This window comes from Dichomitus squalens, assembly GCF_000275845.1.
Source record: "Dichomitus squalens LYAD-421 SS1 unplaced genomic scaffold DICSQscaffold_24, whole genome shotgun sequence".
Lineage (NCBI taxonomy): Eukaryota > Fungi > Basidiomycota > Agaricomycetes > Polyporales > Polyporaceae > Dichomitus > Dichomitus squalens.
The window spans coordinates 189,380-207,279 of NW_006766906.1; the positions used below are offsets into that span (position 1 = coordinate 189,380).

The 17,900-nt window shown below is 55.4% G+C and overlaps 4 protein-coding genes across 4 annotated transcripts; 2 read left to right on the forward strand and 2 right to left on the reverse strand.

Moving 5' to 3' along the window:
* Positions 1-14: 14 nt before the first annotated feature.
* On the forward strand, positions 15-6,611 carry DICSQDRAFT_138102 (DNase I-like protein). The gene is made up of 24 exons (XM_007367292.1): positions 15-480; positions 1,534-1,715; positions 2,454-2,576; positions 2,626-2,709; positions 2,763-2,940; positions 2,998-3,167; positions 3,224-3,534; positions 3,619-3,735; positions 3,790-4,078; positions 4,218-4,321; positions 4,382-4,449; positions 4,520-4,573; positions 4,641-4,776; positions 4,879-5,012; positions 5,076-5,124; positions 5,178-5,226; positions 5,282-5,313; positions 5,375-5,537; positions 5,591-5,754; positions 5,820-5,873; positions 5,927-6,100; positions 6,151-6,183; positions 6,246-6,321; positions 6,389-6,611. The coding sequence occupies exons 1-24, from the start codon at positions 266-268 to the stop codon at positions 6,487-6,489; spliced, it is 3,060 nt and encodes a 1,019-aa protein (XP_007367354.1). The 5' UTR covers positions 15-265; the 3' UTR covers positions 6,490-6,611.
* A 153-nt stretch (positions 6,612-6,764) lies between these two features.
* On the reverse strand, positions 6,765-7,080 carry DICSQDRAFT_63986 (uncharacterized protein; the record flags this gene model as incomplete). Its single annotated transcript, XM_007367293.1, has 2 exons — positions 6,765-6,916; positions 6,972-7,080. 2 exons carry the CDS (start codon positions 7,078-7,080, stop codon positions 6,765-6,767), a joined length of 261 nt encoding a protein of 86 aa, XP_007367355.1.
* A 1,299-nt stretch (positions 7,081-8,379) lies between these two features.
* On the reverse strand, positions 8,380-10,130 carry DICSQDRAFT_64042 (uncharacterized protein; the record flags this gene model as incomplete). The annotated part of the gene is made up of 5 exons (XM_007367294.1): positions 8,380-8,964; positions 9,036-9,053; positions 9,138-9,327; positions 9,387-9,697; positions 9,834-10,130. 5 exons carry the CDS (start codon positions 10,128-10,130, stop codon positions 8,380-8,382), a joined length of 1,401 nt encoding a protein of 466 aa, XP_007367356.1.
* Positions 10,131-11,919: 1,789 nt separating this feature from the next.
* Positions 11,920-17,891, forward strand: DICSQDRAFT_138106 (peptidyl-prolyl cis-trans isomerase). Its single transcript, XM_007367295.1, has 9 exons — positions 11,920-12,088; positions 12,144-12,231; positions 12,290-12,413; positions 12,508-12,907; positions 12,980-13,186; positions 13,265-13,853; positions 13,916-14,433; positions 14,497-16,850; positions 16,911-17,891. The coding sequence occupies exons 1-6, from the start codon at positions 11,974-11,976 to the stop codon at positions 13,456-13,458; spliced, it is 1,128 nt and encodes a 375-aa protein (XP_007367357.1). The 5' UTR covers positions 11,920-11,973; the 3' UTR covers positions 13,459-13,853; positions 13,916-14,433; positions 14,497-16,850; positions 16,911-17,891.
* Positions 17,892-17,900: the final 9 nt, after the last annotated feature.

Genomic DNA, 17,900 nt, shown 5'->3' on the forward strand with positions numbered 1-17,900 from the left:
GGCAGACGCCGCCCTCGTACCTGGAAACTCGGTAACCTGCGCTGAGGGACCCGGAACACCCCTCCTGCAGCAGGCTTCGCTGCTCGAGAACGTCTGTCTTCACTATTGTCGGCGAGTTCCTTAAGCTTCGTCTTCTCGGCTTGTGAACGATCCTATCCTTTAGGTCTTCTTGGTTTCGACGCTCTGACTGGGAACGACGACCTTGACGACCGCTATTGTCCACAACTATCCCGGACCGTGAAATTTGGCGAACTTGTACACGAATATGTCGAAGCCCGTAAGGAGCCCCACCGATGTTGCCCAGGACATCATCCGTCCCACCGAGGAGGTCAAGGTGGCGATCGACGCGCGGACGGCGCCCAGGGCCGACGCCGACTCGGAGACCTGGACGGTGTCCGAACACGAGCCTCCCGTGCCGAGGAGGAAGATCCTCGCCTTGGTCTCGCATCTACAGCCGAACGGCCAACACGAGCAGGGATGGTGAGTGTCTGCACATTTGCCTGAGTTGCGTTGGAATGTCGTTTGTGAACGGATGGAAGTACACCATGGGTCATGTGGCCGCACTGCGTGAGTAGAAGTGCAGAACTTGACCGTGAGGAGGGGGGACGGGGTTTCGCAGGGATGCGTCGTGTGCAGGTGTAGGTGCTCACAAGAGTATATTCAGAGGCTTGGGCCTCCTGGACCCGATCGCGCGCTGAACGATCTTCCGGACCTTGCGCGTACTCACACGTGCATATACCCGTCGTGCCCTCAACGTGGTCCTGTGAACGCTTGTTTGCCGTACAAGGCCACGCGTCAAACGCCCCCTCCTCAGACTCTTCACAATGAAACGGGCCACCCATCCGATCACAAGGCGCACAACTCGACAAGAACTTTGGGGATTTGTGCGCCTGGTGCTGTTTGACACCTACAGAAGCCCCCGGCGTGGCCGACGCTGGCGTCGCGTTTGAGATGTCCATGGGCGTGGCTGTCTGGGCGTATCGCTTCTCTGAATGTGGTTCGTACGCGATGCGATATTGAGCCGTGCTTCGCCAGGCTGCGGGCCTAGTCCGCATACAGTCGAGTACGTGGTGATGTCCTCGACGGGTTTCCTACGTGGAACTGGTCTGAGCGCAGAAGAGCAGGCGGTGGCCTTCACGACGGGTACGCAAGTGTGCGTACATCCGACGCTGTCGGCAAAACCGTTTGTCCGTGCTCGGAGCGCGCTGCGCGGACGGGCGACCTCCACAAGTTATAGCGTCGAGAGGTTAGCGATATGTGTTTCTCGAGTCCTGGTTGGGCAGATGGATGGGACGGTGAAACACTTATGGGCGTGCACGAAACGAGACGTCCTGTGCTTGTGTCCGAGAGCCACAGCTGCGTCGGAGGGCTTCTGTTGTCGGGGTCGCTCCTTCCATCGCAACCGGCTCAACATAGGTGCTGACGACAGACGAAAACGTGTGCTTGTGGTCCTTGTGGTTGTGCCTATTTGCATTTACGAACGTATCACCGACCATTTTGGGCTATCGGTAACTGACGCGTTTCCACTCGTAGCGTATTCGTATTGTTGCAGAGACCACCGCGCATACAGTCTATACCCGACGAATACGTTGTGGAGCACGCCTTCCCTGTGTTGCACAACTTCTCGATATCAATGGCTCAGCCTCGTCAGACCACAGTGGATCTGTCGTCGCCGCCGCCGGGAAGCACGTTTGCTTTGGACCAGCCGAAAACAGGTATGTCTATGTTCAAAGTCAATCAACACGGACCTCCTCGTCCTTGTGTCCGAGATGCTTCGGGACTGTCAGTTGGATCTTGGGGTGTCTCTCTCGCTAATTTAGCGAAGTAGACGTCTGTTGGTAGTGCTCGTAACGTTGTTCCGCCGTTGCCACATCTATTATCATCACAGGTGTACTGTGTAAGAGCTCATGAGCAGCATCAGTTCTCAACAGTCTCGTCATTTATTATGTTGAAACTCGTCCCAGAAGACAGTGGGTGGGCCTTCCACAGTACAATTACTCGCATTCACGCGAAGCGCTACGTTATGCGGCCTTGAGCTATCATCTGAGCTCGTATACACCTAGCCCCTTTCTCCATGCGCGCTTCATGTCTCATCATGCGCATAGGTAGCAAAGAGATGCCATTTTCCACGCGCATGCAGAACAGAGCGATACCCTGACGATGAACCTTGTGGCGAGTAGGGCGTGTCCGCGAACTTGAAAGCAACGCGAAGTGACAGGAATATATGGAGAGCTTCGTGGCGAGGACATATGGGACCCCGTGGGGAAGTCCTCACACCCTTTGGAGCATGCACGGAAAGTCCGGAAAGGGTCTCTGCGCGGTCTTTCCTCTCTTTCCCGTACGTGACAACGGGCACGCATCTACCTCAATGTTTAGTGACGAGAAGTACTAGTAGCCAACATTACACAAAGGACGTTTGGATAGCTTTGCAGACTATCTGACCAGAATCTCAGAGCTCACCGTTACTATTAACCCTGGAGAAGATACCCCATTTTCGTCCGTCACCCTTCACACAACCGATACCCAAGGACTTCGTCTCCTTCTGGATGAGTGCAGACGTCTGAAAGAAGCTATCAGTAAGTTGTCGCTCCCGCGGATTACGTGATGGGCTGACATCCTGCTCAGCGGCAGAAACGGATGATGATTACGACTTCGAACCTTTTGCTTGGATAGCGCCCTACGTCGCCGACCACGCTGTCCCGCCGCTTCGTATGTTTTTTGTCCGTTATAGAGATGAAGTTTTTGATGATCGGCTTGAACAGTTTCTTCAATACCTCCTGATTTGCGGAAGTTGCAGATACCCGTTCATGCCCGTTTGTCTCCTGCAAGCGCCGGCGTGCCCGGGAGCGATCTCTCCGACATTGAGGCGATTCGCGAAGATTGGCTCCGTGAAAGGATGCAGAAAGAGATTTTTGCTGTCGGGGAGAAGGCCAGGCTCAAGTACGTTCTACCTGACGCCGCATTCGCGAATATGAACCTAATTGCCATGCTTCGCAGGATCCGTATTGGCACGTTCAATGTCAATGGTAAACTCCCTTCGCAAGATTTATCGGCATGGGTCCGCGACCAGATCACCTTGCCAGCATCTGCTCTCATTCCGCCATTGAAGGAGATATCACCTTTGTCAATTGGCGAAGATCGAAAGAACCCTATAGAGGAGCAGCTGGGTTGGTGTTTACGTTCATGATCTCATGCGGTTGGCATCAACATCATCCCACTCCAGGTGTCATAGACCCTGGCAACACAATACCTTCGGGAATCATACCGCCGGATTCAAGCTCGTTGGCTGCCTCGTCAGACTCCAGTGCTTCTGGTGCTACTGTCGTGGACACAATATCTGAGGACACGACTGTTTCAGACCAACCTCCGGATGTCCCTGAAGACCCTAGTGATCCCGACATGCTGGTTTTAGGTTTCCAGGAACTGGACTTGTCAGCAGAGGCTCTGCTCTATTCAACCGGGACGGCTCGCGAGGACAATTGGTGCATGGCAGTGTTCGCGGGATTGGGCGAGAAAGCTGTCCTATACGAGAAGGTGAGCGCCCAGACACATTCCTGGCTGTGGCGATACTGGGGCTTCGGCCTAGCTTGTTCCGAGTCGCTGACACCGCTCTCACAGCTCGCATCTAAACAACTGGTCGGCATGTTGTTGGTTATAATCGTCAAGAAGCGCCTCCGGCCTAATTTCACTGATGTACGGACGGCCTCCGTAGGGGCGGGGATAATGGGGATAATGGTTATTCTTGTGCAGTGGTATTCTTCCCCACACGACCTGACCTTCCCCTTTCAGGGCAACAAAGGGGCGACAGCGATCCGCGTCTCGTTCACGCCGTCACCGTCACCGCCCGCTAGCTCGGGGTCGGAAAGCAGGCCGACCGCCCTCGCCTTCGTGAATGCGCATCTCGCGGCCTTTGATGAAATGTACGAGAAGCGCAACGTCGATTTTCACGATCTATGCAAGAGGCTTGTTTTCGATTATGCTAACTCCGGGGATGATATTGCTTCAACCGGGAGCTGGTACACTCCAGCGGCCGTGCCGCTTGGCATCTTCGATGCGGATGCTCTGTTCTGGCTAGTGAGTGCGCTCCGAAGTCCTGTGTTCCGTGTGCATGTCGGCGAGACGCTGACTGCATCCGATTGGGATTGCTGTAGGGTGGTAAGACCTTATTCTAATCCCGCTGAGTGCGACGGGGCGCTCAGACCTATCGACGCCTCCAGACTTGAACTACCGACTTCTGTTACCAGATGCAGATGTACGGAGCTTGCTGGCAGACTATGAGCTGCGGGACGAGAACTTCAGGGTCTTGCGAAGGTTTGATCAGGTCTCACTCGAAATTGTATTCAATGTGCGTCACTGCGCTAACGGATCTTGTTGGCCGCAGCTGACCACTGCGATGAGGAGCAAGAAGGCCTTTGATAGCTTTATTGAGCGTCCGATCACACATTTGCCGTAAGTTCTCCGGAGACGCTGTCGCGGATGTAGCGGTGGATTCAACAGCTTACTATTTGCTTGTTCCCAGTTCATATCGGTTCGGTTCGGGCATGCTCACCGATGGTTTGGGTTATGACATGAAGTGCGTCTTTCTGCCTACTGGCGGTTCTCGCACGGGTCTTAAATCTATACCCGTCGCATGACCATAGGCGCAAGCCTGCTTGGACAGATCGTATCCTCCACATGACCTCCAGGGCAGTGGTCGTGAAACAAGAATCATACACGAGCCATCCAGCCATCACTATGAGCGACCATCGACCAGTATCAGCAGCGTTCGAGCTCGAGGTGATATCCTATTCTTTCAGTCGCCGCAACCTTTCCGCTCCTTTGCCTGACATTTACATCCGAGGCTTCCCGATTGCAAATGCTGAACCGCTTGTGGTGTAGGGACCGGCCGTTAGCGTCGCCGAGTACGAGTCGTTTATGCAGCGCGTCTGGCGGGAAGTCTCAGGAATAGAGTACGCGGAAGAGCGACCACGACTCAGAGTAACACCCAATATAATCGACTTTGCACGGATAGGGTCAGTAACAATCTCGTCATCCGATGCCGGGCACATGGCAGTGCTGACAGAACCTTTTTTCAGCCACAAGCGCACTGTGACGAGGACCCTGGAAGTCGCAAACATTGGGAAGGTGTTAGAACCCGCGGTGTTACGCCCGCATCAGCTACTGACTGCCTCGCGCAGGTGCCATGTGCCTTCCGTTTCGTCTCTCAGAATTTTGCTGCGGATGCTTGTGAGTCCGCGCAGTGCCCTACTGAGATTTACGCCTGAACAGCTGCCCTTCTCAGGCCCGTCTTGGCTGCGCATCGAAGCAATGGCTGTTTGTATTCAACCCACTATATACCAAATCATACTTATCAAACACTATCCCATCTCTTCAGGGCCTTGTCCTACCTGGAAAGAAGACAGAAATAATTCTCACTGCGTATGTGGATGACGCAACAGCAGCACAGCTCAATCTCGGCAATGCGCGCCTTGAGGACACGCTTGTCCTGCATACTGCGCTCGGAAGAGACTATTTTGTGGCCGTATCGGGAGACTACGGTAACATCATGTTAACATTTTGCTCACGGCGTGCCCCTGATTTGCGGCTTCAGACCGTACTTGCTTTGCGACAAGTATCGCATGGCTCGTGCGTCTTCCGGGACCCGTTAGGGCACTCCAGGCTCCGAGCGACCTCCTTCCTGAGGATAAAAGCGTCAACGCGCCCCGGGAGATCATGCGGCTTATCAATTGGCTCATGAGTAATGGGACGCAGACGGTAAGGAGCTATGTAGCTTCTTGCCGTGTGACTTGGAGCCCCTTGCTCACTGACTGCGGATTCAGGACGGCTTGTTCCTGACGCCCGGCGATGAGGAACTTGTGCTACGAATCCGCGAGGTATGGATACAGCATTTGTGCGGTGCGCATCGGGTCTCTAAGAGTCACTCTAGGACCTCGATACAGGCGAAGAATTCAGCTTAGAAGTGACCCAGAATGACTCTAAAACTACGCTCGCGTTCGCGGATACGCTTCTTCGGCTCCTAGAGTCGTTGACAGACCCTGTCATACCTAGCTCCCTGCATGCGAAATGCGCGCAGATCACCAGCCGCGATGAAGCCTTTGAGGTATTCAAATTGCCTTTCTTTGTCATCCATAGCTCACTTCCCACCCGCAGATACTCGATCAATTCCCCGTCGTCAATATTAACGTAACCCTTCGCATTGTAGCATCCCATCGAATACTAACAAGGCCTTGCTTTGTCTCAAAAAGGTTTGGATATCGCTCACTGCATTCCTCCACTTCATCGGACAACGAGAGTCGTACCAAACAAAGATCGAACACCTTAGTAAGTCCGATTACCCCTGCCTCCCTGTCGTGGCCCCGATCATTAAGTGTTCCGCGAATCTCTCCAGTCGCTATCTTCACGTCGGTGCTCCTCCGCGACGATCTAAACTCCCTGATGCCGGTCTCGATAACCGGCAAAAGGAATTTCCTACGATACTTCATTGGGTGAGATCCAACCGGGTGATGAGATCTACTAGGCGGGGGCTTTGTGGCGCGGAGAAGAAATATGATATTATGCAACGCATTCGAGTCTTTTCGCTAGCATTTTTGAATCGGCGCCTCCCCCGTTCCCCACCAATGAGGAGCCCGGATCCCTTGCTCTAACTCGTCTGCGAAAGGATTCTATTAGGTGATTATCTATAGTACTGAGTTATGGCTCTTATAATCTCTATCGAAACTGTAGAAAGCAATGGTAGAAAGCGATGTAGACGCGAGTCAGGTTGGTTATTGTTTCGGACTGGTAGCAAGGATCGGGTTAGCCTGGACTGAGAAATCAACAACCGGAAGTTGGACTTGCATCGGGACATAGGTGCATGGAATCCCTCTTCTTTGGCAGTTGGCACAAGTTTGGCGTCCGTCGCATTTCAGTTTGCGGCCTAGTGACCACCCATGTCAGCTATTGCCAAACAAGCGAAGATCCCTTGTGTGGACCTCTGCAAAATTGACAGGCCATTGGAGTACGACGAGGTGTCCTGGGCATGTCGTAGACATCGTCATCGGATTCTTGATTCTGAGGCTGTTGACTCGTTCCCGCCTGCATAACAGTTAGATTTTGACACTTGAACATCATGGAAGCGGCGTGGCCCTCACCTGAGTGCTCATGGTGTTGATCTGAATGGAATAGAGCAGACGAAATCAAGTAGAGGGATAATGAGAGGTTGCAAGGCCTTGGGGCCTATATGTATAGAGCAGAAAGCGCTTCATTTGAGCGGCCGTAGCGAGCTTGACACACCCGCCTTCTGGTTTCTGTGTCCAGGCGTTAACATTCGGGATGCTAAGGAGCCAAAACGGTTCCGCTCATGCCTGTGCTCGGGCGTGTGCCAATCCTCGTCCCTGGCTATGGAGGAAATTTCAAGATCCGACGACGACGAAACAAAAGTGCCTGTTATGGTCAGCAAGCGAGGCGCATATGGTGATTAGTAGACCTACCAGACTCGTCAAGGAAGGAAACGATTTCAGATGGTGACGTTTGGCTCAAACTAGCGAGGGCAGGACTCACGGGACGCTTGTACCAACGTATTGTACTTCCTGACATATGTCGACTGAGTCATCGAAGCGAAGGATAAAGTCCTTCCCGAACTCAAAAGAAGCCTCCTAGATCTGCGGGAAGGAGCTTCGCCGTGATGAAGTCAAATGGCACGCTGAGGTCAGGGAAACGGACGCCGACAAGAGTCTTGCAACACCGCCCCATCACGGCGGCAAGGGATGCTCCGATACCGGCGAAACGTCATGTAATCTCATTGTGTATCCACAAAGACTGCTGTGAAAATAGTTGATGCTGGTCGTCAGGTAACCCTGGGAAGAACGTAGTCCACGAGGCTTAGTGTCACCCAGGAGGTATCGACGACAGGGCAAAGCAATGAGCTTTCGCGTGTCGGGCGTGCGAGGACTACCTCCGTGGGGATAGGCTTTCGTCGTGTCGTTGGAATGGAGCCATAATGTCTCATAGTCCCACCTGATATGACACCTCAGAGTGCATCGACTAAGTAGACGTAGAAGTAGAACAGACATCGTCCAAATTAGTAGTTGCCACGAAGCGTTCAAATCAGCCTGCCAAATCAGTCGGTTGAAGGTTCGTGCTCCTTACCTGCAAAATCTAACGCTTTGAACGCCTCCTTGGCGTCGCCCTGCACGCGCAGCTGCACGTCATGTCTCGAGTCACAGCGGTTTGCCTTACCGTAGGAGTCAGGCAGCTAGGCCGAGTAAGATCTCGTAGACGCGTGTTTGGTACGTTTCTTACCATAGACAATCCAAAACCCACTAAAAAAGTACAGTAGGAAGGCGGTATTTCATTACACATGCCTAAACTGCGGATTGGCAAGCACCATGGGCGCTACGATCAGCGGAAGATGAGAAATTCAGAAGCTCTTGAGCTGGCGTCGTCGTATGCTGGAGGCGAATAAATCCTTGGCCTGGGCCCTGCCGCGTACGCCGTCCCAATGACCACAGGTAGCTGCTGAAGAACCGCTTCAGCGTCACCATCCGGTTGGAACGCTACCGCCTTGGGCGCGTACACCGCGACCGAATACTGCGCCACAATGGCATGCGGGAAACCTTGGGTGAACGCGGGAGAATCCACTGGAGCAGATACACTCACGGTCAGCTCGAACTTGCCTAGGTGACAGGTCGGCTTGAGCATTGAAGGGAGATGGATCTCGCCATGTAGGACACGCTTGTGCGGGTTCCGCGAGCTGTCAGGCCGCCACACGGCGGTCGCGAGCCCCTGGACTGCGCGCTCGTAATCAAGGCCGGGAAGCCTCTTTCCGCCCAGTGGAGTCACAGAGAGGGAAGCTTCACCCGTCGCGATCTGCCGTAACAATCGGACAACGAGGCTACGCGGCGAGGAAAGCAGATCCAGGGCTTGGGGATCGGTCGTCTCCACGGTCATCAGGCATGGAATGACGCTCCCGCGCGTGTAGGTGAGCTGGAAGGGCGCGATCGGCCGTGTCAGGGTGCACCACGATCGCGTCTATAACGTGAAGGGCAGGCACGTACCGGCTTGGCTAATGCAAACTGCAGCCCAGATCGTTGCGGCGCGTGAACATGGGTACAGAAGACGCTCAGGAACGCATGGTACGGGGCCGTCTGTGAACGCACCGTGCATTTCGCATCGACCTCGCGCGTGGAGAAGACAGAGCCTCGAACTTGGAGCGGCTCAAGACAGTGCCATCCCTCTGGATCGGCTTCCGGTCCGGGCAATGGCGTATTCTCGAGGTAGGCAATCTGTCGCGCTATCGAAGGCGCCTCTGGCCTAATAATGGGGATATAGCCAATGATGGTGCTAATACTTCCGCGAGAGTCAGCAAGAAGGAGCGATGTGGGGAAGACGCTTGACAGAATACGTACCTGTTGTCTACGCGAAATCGGCTCCGGTGAACGGTTGCGATCACTTGATACTGTATGTGGACTCTTGCTAGCCGTTCGGAGAAGGAACCCGGAAGGGGAAAAGTCTCTGCTGTGGCAGTCGGCAGCCTCACTTGGCATACGGGAGGCAACGTCAATGAGAATGGCCAACTATGTTCCCCTACGAGCTTGCTAGCATTCTGGCTCCCGCTCGGGGATGACGGCTCTGGGGGCGCGGATGACTTCCACAGAGTTTCCGATACTTGCACAAAGTTCAGGATTTCTGTGACCGAGGACGTCATCTCACCGATGGCCTACATAGCACGTCGAGTCAGCCAAGGTGACAAGCATCCTTCTAAGGCCTACACGGGACCACTACCGCAGGCCGGCGCAATGTTTGACCCCAATGCCGATGCGGGCCCCCACGACATGTCTGAGGGCTCGTCTCACCTGTACAGAGATGGCTTTGATAGACTCTTCCTTCGTGAGGTCCAGCGTCACAGAACCCTTAATCGGCTCGCCTTCGTAGAAAGACGGAAGAAAGGTAGATGCCGGTGCATTGCTTATTACCTTGAGAGTCAACCAAGGGCGGCCCTTTGAGCTCGTGAGATGATATAAATGCTCCACCGGCGTGCGGGTAGACAGCGAGGGACTGGAGCTGAACGAATTCGCGCCCGCACTAGTCCGGCGGTCTCGGCGTAGTGTGGTAGAGTGTGTGCGGGCGTAGTGTGGGAGCTCTGGGTCCATCGTGGTACGGAGGCTAAGTGTGGTGCTGGAGCCCGGACAGATGTGCAACAGCTGTACATGTGGCGTTGAGGCTATATGAGGGACCGGGTGCTGCTCTCCGATCTGGTCTGTCGACTCGGGGTGTTGTCCATCTGTCTAGATAGTGGCGTGTGTTCCGGTCCCAGCGTATCTTCCCTTAACCACCACGAGGTTCCAAGAGCCAGGTGGACACAAAGTGAAGAACCTGGGAGGAAATAGTTTGCGTAAGAGAGGGCAGGGTTAGAGTTGGGGAACATGAAGTCCGGATGCGATGCCTACGGAGAGGTGGAACGATATCTCAATGCACTGGTCTGGGTTCTACACTGTCTCCACACAGACATCTTCGTCGGTCACTTCGGGCAAAAAGGACTACCTACCACATGGGTGGTTGATTGAGACATGGGCGCGAGGCCAGGTTGTGTTGTGATCGGTGCGCCACGCGCACTCTCACACAGATTTGGATATTTCTGTATTCAGTCGGATAGCTTTCCATGAAACTCTAATTCCTGTATTACATAAGATATTGCACTGAGTTTCGTACCAAATATGGAGATCAGCCCTCCCCGGCGCGGCGTGTTGACCTTCACATTTCCCGATGACTGCTCAGGCTCAGACCACAGGGACTGTTGCATGCGTGAGCATGAACACGCGGCCCACGATAGTGGGGTTGGACCGCATGGTGCACGTTTCGCCGACCTGATAGGGTAGGACGCTCTTTTGTTCGAATCATCCTCGAGGCGCGCGTTCTGCGGCAGGCGTCTCTCGGTATCAATACGCATTCTCAGTGAAGCACTCTTGGACACCGAGCTAAAATTGTAGCAATACTGGCCTGCTATGTAGGTTGATACTCTGCTATTTCGGTATGTGCTCGTTGAGTGGAGTTGGCATCGTCGAAGTCAGTTTGATGGATTTCATCTATGGTGGGCAATGTGGTTGAGCTGTCTCACTTGATGGGAGCGGACCCAACCACTAATAGTAATGAAATAGGCTTTCCAGGAAGTAGACGGTGTTCATGTGGAACTGGTGGTTCCCAACTTCACCGTGTGCAATGTGTCAAATTGCACATGTCCTGCGGTGTTGACGCCATTCACATTATAACTCAAGCGCTCGGGCACCAGGTCCCCTCCGATCTCCTCTCGCTATTAGCATGCGTTCTGTAGGACTGCTTGCTGCAAGACTTTGCGATCGTCCTCAAACCAAGCAGGATATGAAAGCATATGGGAGCATATCTTTCACTTCTGGGCGTGAGTCGCTGAGAGAGGGCCAAGGTAGAGATGCACTTCCCTACCTAAAAACCGAGGTTGAGGCCTGGAGGTCCAGATTAATGACCACTTGAAGAGGATGAGCCTAGCTTTCAGGCGGCCTAAGTCCCCTGCACAGCCCGGCTTGGCTCAGAGCCTACTCATGCAAACCAGCATCAGGCTCAAAAAATCGAACCAGCGTTCACAAGAGCTAGAGGCGATATTTTGAGCATAGTGATCTTCGTTGTACATTCTCCACAGTAATGCTAGTAGTGAGAGCTGTAGTCTGAGAGGTTTTCTTGCTGTACCTATCAAACGCACCCATTCACGCTCAAGTATCGTTGTGATCAGTTGGCAATGTCGAGCTCGAACTGTACGGCATCCCAGTTGGGAACCGGCCACCCGGGCCGAGAGATAGGTTCGAATATGGGAGCGCGCTCTGCCTCGTTCTCGCACCTTCTCGAAGTCGTCCGCACACCTCTCGTTCAAGTCTCAAATATGCTGTCTCTTGTAGCCTCTTTCTCCAGCACTATATCTCTGCTTCCTGGCTAGTAGACTGTGTACACTTGGTCTGAGTGCAGAAAATGGCGTCAGAAAGACCGTATGTTTTCTTTGACATCACCATCGGTGGCCGCCCCGCCGGCCGGATTATCATGCTACTATACCAGGACATCACTCCCAAGACCGTGGAGAACTTCCGTAAGTATCATGAGCCTTTTCGTCTTCAAGCCTGTGATCTCACCGAGTCTCGCAGGCGCACTGTGTACTGGCGAGAAGGGCGTTGGAAAAGCAGGAAAGCCCCTCCACTACAAAGGATGCACCTTCCACCGCGTAATCAAAGGGTACGCTCCTGCGTCCCCTGTGGCAGTGAGGAGAAGAAGGCGCTGACGCTCCTTCAAGCTTCATGATCCAGGGTGGTGACTTCACTGCTGGGAACGGAACGGGAGGAGAGTCTATCTATGGCGAGAAGTTCGAGGACGAGAAATTCGAGGTCAAGCACACGAAGCGCTTCCTTCTGTCCATGGTGCGTCTGCTCTCCTGAATTGCTACACGTCGTACCCACACAAGACGGACCGAATGTGGTTCTAACCGCTGCTTTCCCAATCCGGTCACAATAGGCGAACGCAGGCCCGAACACGAACGGCTCCCAGTTCTTCATCACCTGCAATGCCACGCCGCACCTCGATGGCAAGCACGTCGTTTTCGGAGAGGTCGTACGCGGCAAATCGGTCGTGCGCGCGGTCGAGAACACAGAAACTTCGAGTGGCGATGTTCCGGTGGAGCCATGTGTGATTGTGGATTGCGGACAGCTGTCGCCTGACGACCCATCGCTCTCTCAACCTGTAGCGGCCGATGGTGACGTGTACGAGGATTATCCCGAGGACCAGGATCCAATTGATGGCGAGGACGTGGCCGCGAAGCCCGAGCTCGCGCTCAAAATCGCGAAAGACGTGCGCGAGGTGGGCAACAAGCTCTTCAAGGAGGGCAAGTACGAAGAGGCGCTGCATAAGTATCAGAGTCAGTAATGTCGTCCTTGGCCGGTCTCTTGACCAATTCAGTCTCGGCGGTTTGTCTGACGCTGTACCACAGAGGCTATCCGCTACCTCGACTACCACGTTGACCTCCCCGAGGGCGCGCCGCCAGAGCTGCGGGACTCTTTCGATGCGCAGCTCGCGCCTCTCCTGCTCAACTCTGCGCTCGCAGCGCTTCGCGCAGGCGGTTCCGCCAACGCCCGTCTCGCGCTTCGCGTGACAGACCGCGCGATCGCGAACCTAAATTTGAACGATACCGATAAAGGTACGCCTCTCTTTCCATATTGAAATGAACTTCACTTCTTTCCAATGCCCGAGCGCTGACAAACGCACACGACTGCAGCCAAGGCGTATTACCGGGAGGGCCTCGCACACGTCGCGATCAACGAGGACGATGAGGCGGAGGAAGCGCTCGCCAAGGCGCACGCGCTGGTCAAGGACGACAAGGGGATTCTGCACGAGCTAGAACAGGTACGCGGCCGCCTGCGCGCGAAGCGTGACAAGGAGAAGAAGGCGTTCAAGAAGCTGTTCGCATGAGCTTCGTATCTCCCGCCCAGGGGCTGTTTGCTGACTTGGCCGGCGCGATCACTCGACGAGGCACCAGTCCGCACGGAGTGCGACAGACGCCAAAAACTTCGTGGGGACTGGAATCTTGGTTTCCGGTAGCGCGGACGTTTGATGGACACGAAAACAAGGCTTGCCTTGTAGAAAAGGAATGAACGGGACAGAAGAACCTGAAGTGTTATTCTCTTGTAGCATCTATCTAATCTGACAGCGCTTTTCTTGTATGCCTGGCGTTGTACGCACGCGCCCGGAGTTATAAGCACTCGGCCGGGAGCCCGATGTTTGCATTCGGGAAAGGCGTATGATACATGATGTTACAGGAGGTCGCAACTGGTAGAATGCGATGCAAGGGACGGATTTAGGCATAGGTGAGATACTACGCTGAGACTGCGTGACGGCGCGAGAGACTGATGCACAAAGGAGAGATTAGTAACAAATTGCCTGTGTCGCAGAATTGAATACGCCGTTAACGAAATTCTGGGGTAAGGACCCCGGCAGATCAAGTATGGCGGCTTCCTTGGCCTCGTCGTTGAACGCCTTTGACACGTTAGGCCGGAACGACGGACAATCTGGTTGCCCACCTCGGTCCGAAACGAACGTGACGTCTCTTAGAATCCGAAGTCCATCACAAGGAGTTCCTTGCGGGCCCGCGCCACCTCGTCGCTAATCCTCCGCCTGAACTCCAAACGGCGCCGGTCACGCGCCTCGGCCTTGGACTTGTCTGACATGTGCTTCGCACCTGTCAACGCCTCAAGCTCCCAGTCCCAGCACTTTCCGCGCCCAAAGTCGATTATGCGGAAGCTGGGGTGGTCGTAGGAGCGTTTGTCGGGCGGGAGCGTCAGCGGCCCCGGCTGGCACATGATGTTGCGGATGTAGAACGAGCCTTGGACGATGTCCATGTGATGGAGGCGTAAAATGAGCGAGAAGCATTCGGTGCTGCCAGCAAAGGTGAGTAAGTTTGGCAAGCGGTATACCTTACGGCTCGGAAGATTGCTTACCGTTGGTCGGCAGTGAACTCGGCCGGCTCCACGGGAGTTCCGCACTCCTCCATTAGCAGGATGGGAGAAGCCCATTCGACGGCGTGGGGCTCGTCCTCGGAGCAGCCCGCGTGCCGTTTCATCATGAACTTGCCCTCCTTGTCGACGGGGAGGTAGAATCCGAAGAATTTCGGGGTGATCGCGCCGACGGGCACGGGGAAACGACATTGCGGGACGACGTTGTAGCCGCACCAGTCCTCCTGCAGATGTTTCGGCAGGGTGTCGTATACGCGGGCTTCGTTGTGCAACAGCTCGTGGGCCGTACAACGGCTGTACGCGAGCTTCGCTGCGACTGTGACCTGGCCCGTGGGCGAACGCCCCGACAGAGGTGGAGGAAGGGTGAGCGGGGCGCGATAGACGAACGAGTGGTTTCCCGATCCAAAGCGGTTCTTCTTCCGCAGATAGAGGTGTGCAACATTCTCTTTCAGAGATGGAGTTGCCTCACTTTCTGCGGTTTCCTCTTCCCCATTGCCCTTAGGTTCTTCCGGCGAAGGAAAGTATCGTTTGTACATGACTGGCTTGTCGAGATCACCTTCAGAATTGTCGTCCTTCCTGGACTTGGTGGCGTTGTCCGGGTCATGAACCAACAGGACGTCGGGGAAGAATTTGTCAGGAATGAATTCCTCTAGCTTCGGGAGGCCTTCTGGGGAGTAGGGGTCGTGAGGCGCCGCTGGAGATTTCTCGTGGGAAGCCGTCACCCCTGGATCCCCAGTAGATGACACCTCTTCCGTAGCGGCAACTGCGTCGATGCCAGTGGTCTCCGACTCAGCCATCACGACGTCGACGGCGCTACTAGCAGAAGGCAGGTCATCTGTGGATGTCCCGTCGTTCTCTGCCGTGGCAGACTCCTTGCCTTTCCCTTTGAATGCCTCGGCGGAACGATCTGCACCTATCACGCGAACCCCGGTAGTGTCAGCGTCAAGGCAGGGGTTGCCCGTAGTCGCAACAGCGAACACAACCACGGACTGCGGGTCTGGCAACCCTAGAAGCAGTGTCTTGAAGTGCTCGCACCACACATAGCTGTAGGGCGTTCCCTCCGCGTCCTTCACGCCCTTCGCATTGAATAGCACAGGGCCGGTGCAGGTCTCGTAGGGGTCATAGGGGCACTCTCCCATGAGCGCCATGAAGGAGAGCGACTGCTTAGCCTCCTCGACTTGCGCCGCCTCGTTCTCTTCTTCCTCGGCTTTCTTGAGCCCTTTGTGCTCGTGGTCACATCCCTGGTCGACCGCGTTGAAGGTCGTGTCGGGGTTGGCGTCGGCGTCGCCATTTTGCGGCTCGAGTTTCAGAACAGGCCACGGGCGCAGAACGCGCGGGGGCACGAGTGTCTCCTTCCAGTCGCCGTCGTTGTAGCCCTCGCCGAACGCCTTGAGCATGCTACGCGACCAGACGGTGAGCGCGTTCGTGCCCGGGACGCGCGGCATCCAGAAGATGTGGTCGAGCCGGTGGCCCCATACGAAGCCGTTCGGGGTCCGCAGGCCAAACGGGGCCTTGTCTCTTTTGAGAATCGCGCCCTTGGGATCGCGGTGGAGGCGAAGGTAGATGTCGCGTTCGCGCTTCGGCATGCTGGTCGATGGCAAAGAGTTCGTCGTTCGTGGTTGGGATGCGGGAGAGATGTACGTTACGCACCACGTTGCAAGTGGCTCGTGGCGTGCTAATCGAACTCTCTTATGTGAATTTAAGGGTGACAAAGAATCACCAAATCGGACAGGACGGTGTCCTTCCTTTCCGGCCCGTGCTTCTTTGTTGGAGTACCTATGATCGCACAAAAGCAAGAGAGGCTTTTGTTGTCCAAATCGATTCGCTTTGGGCACAGCCACGGGGCTTAACCACGCGCGAGCCGTTCACAGAAGCACGCATATGGTCGACAACGGAAGTATTGTACAATAACTATCTACAACAAGCGGAAGGGACATCCAGGGAAGCTATGATACAGCTAATCTACAGCTGCGGACTCGGGTAGCTATGTTACATGTCGAATCTAATGGAACAACCCTCTAATTCTAGGGTGCGAAGCCCACGCGGCCATGCTAATCGTCGTCGGAAGAGTCAGAGTGCCCGACACGCAACTCGTCCATCGCCACGCACACGTCGATCTCGCGTCCCTTTTCGAACGCCCTCTTCGCGCCTAGCTGGCTTTCTTTCGGGAGCGGATGAGATAGGGCGCGCCAACGACCGAAGCTGACGAGCCGGAAACTCGGCGAGGCCATGGACCGCAGGGGCGGCGGAAGGGAGAGCGGGCCGGGCTGCACGAGCATGTTGCGCGGATGCGGGTGCCCGTGCGAGAACCCTTGACGGTGCATGCGCTGCACCAAGTCGAAACATTGCTCCCTAAGAGACAAAGCTGTCAGACACCAGGAAGCAAGGCACAGGATCTCAAACTCGCCGCACCTGTGCTTGTACGGCATCGTCGCAGGATCGATCGGCTCGCCACAATCCTCCATCAACAAGATCGACTTCGCCCAGTGCGGGACGTGACAGTCCGAGTTCGCGAAATCCTTGCAAGACGAGTGGCACTGCACCAGCGACTCTCCGTTCGGACCGATCGGCACGTAAAAGCCATAGAACTTGGGCGCTATCGGCGGGTCCATCTCCGCGGGCTCGGGCGACTTCGGGCGCATGGCAGCGCCCCAGCCGGGAAAAGCGCCTCGGGGACGCATGGCAGGAACGGGGGTGCGCAACGGCGCGCCCGCGGGCACGGGCTTGCACGGGGTGACGAATTCACGGGGGAACGCGGCGTAGCCCTTCGCCTCCTGGCGCAGGAGGTGGTGGGAACGACAGTCGTCTTTCGCGGTCTTGACGGCGACGGCGACTCGCTTGCGCGGCTCGCCTCTGGGGCCGAGCGTGGCGACGAGTGGCGCACGGTGGACGGTGGAGCGGCGGCCAGACGCGATCTCGTTCTCGTGGTCGAGGAAGAGGAAGCCGCGGCGTGGGTTGGTGGACTTGGAGAGTGCTTTCGGGTACGCGCGCCTGTAGATGAGAGGCTCGCGCTGGGGCCCGTGCGCGGAGCGGTTGGTGATGTTGGACTTGTCGTATACCATGAGGAGCTCGGGGAGGTCGTCCATATCGACGAAGTCCTCGAGCTTGGTCAAGCCCTCGGTGGCGAACGCGTGCAATCCGAGGAATGCCTTCCTTTTCCCACCCTTTGCACGGGATGACATAGCCAGATCCGCGCGCGGCGTGACGGTCTCCTTGCCCGAGTCTGAAGAAGACGAATTGTCTCCAAGAGATATACCTCGAACGGGCACAGGCATCTTGAGAGTGCGTATGTAATTTTAGAGGTCAAATTGAGGGACGTTGGATGAATGGAAATTGAATGTAGGTGGAACGAGCTTGAAAGGTTGGTGGTTAGGCGGTGGCACTGGGTGAATGCTATGGAGA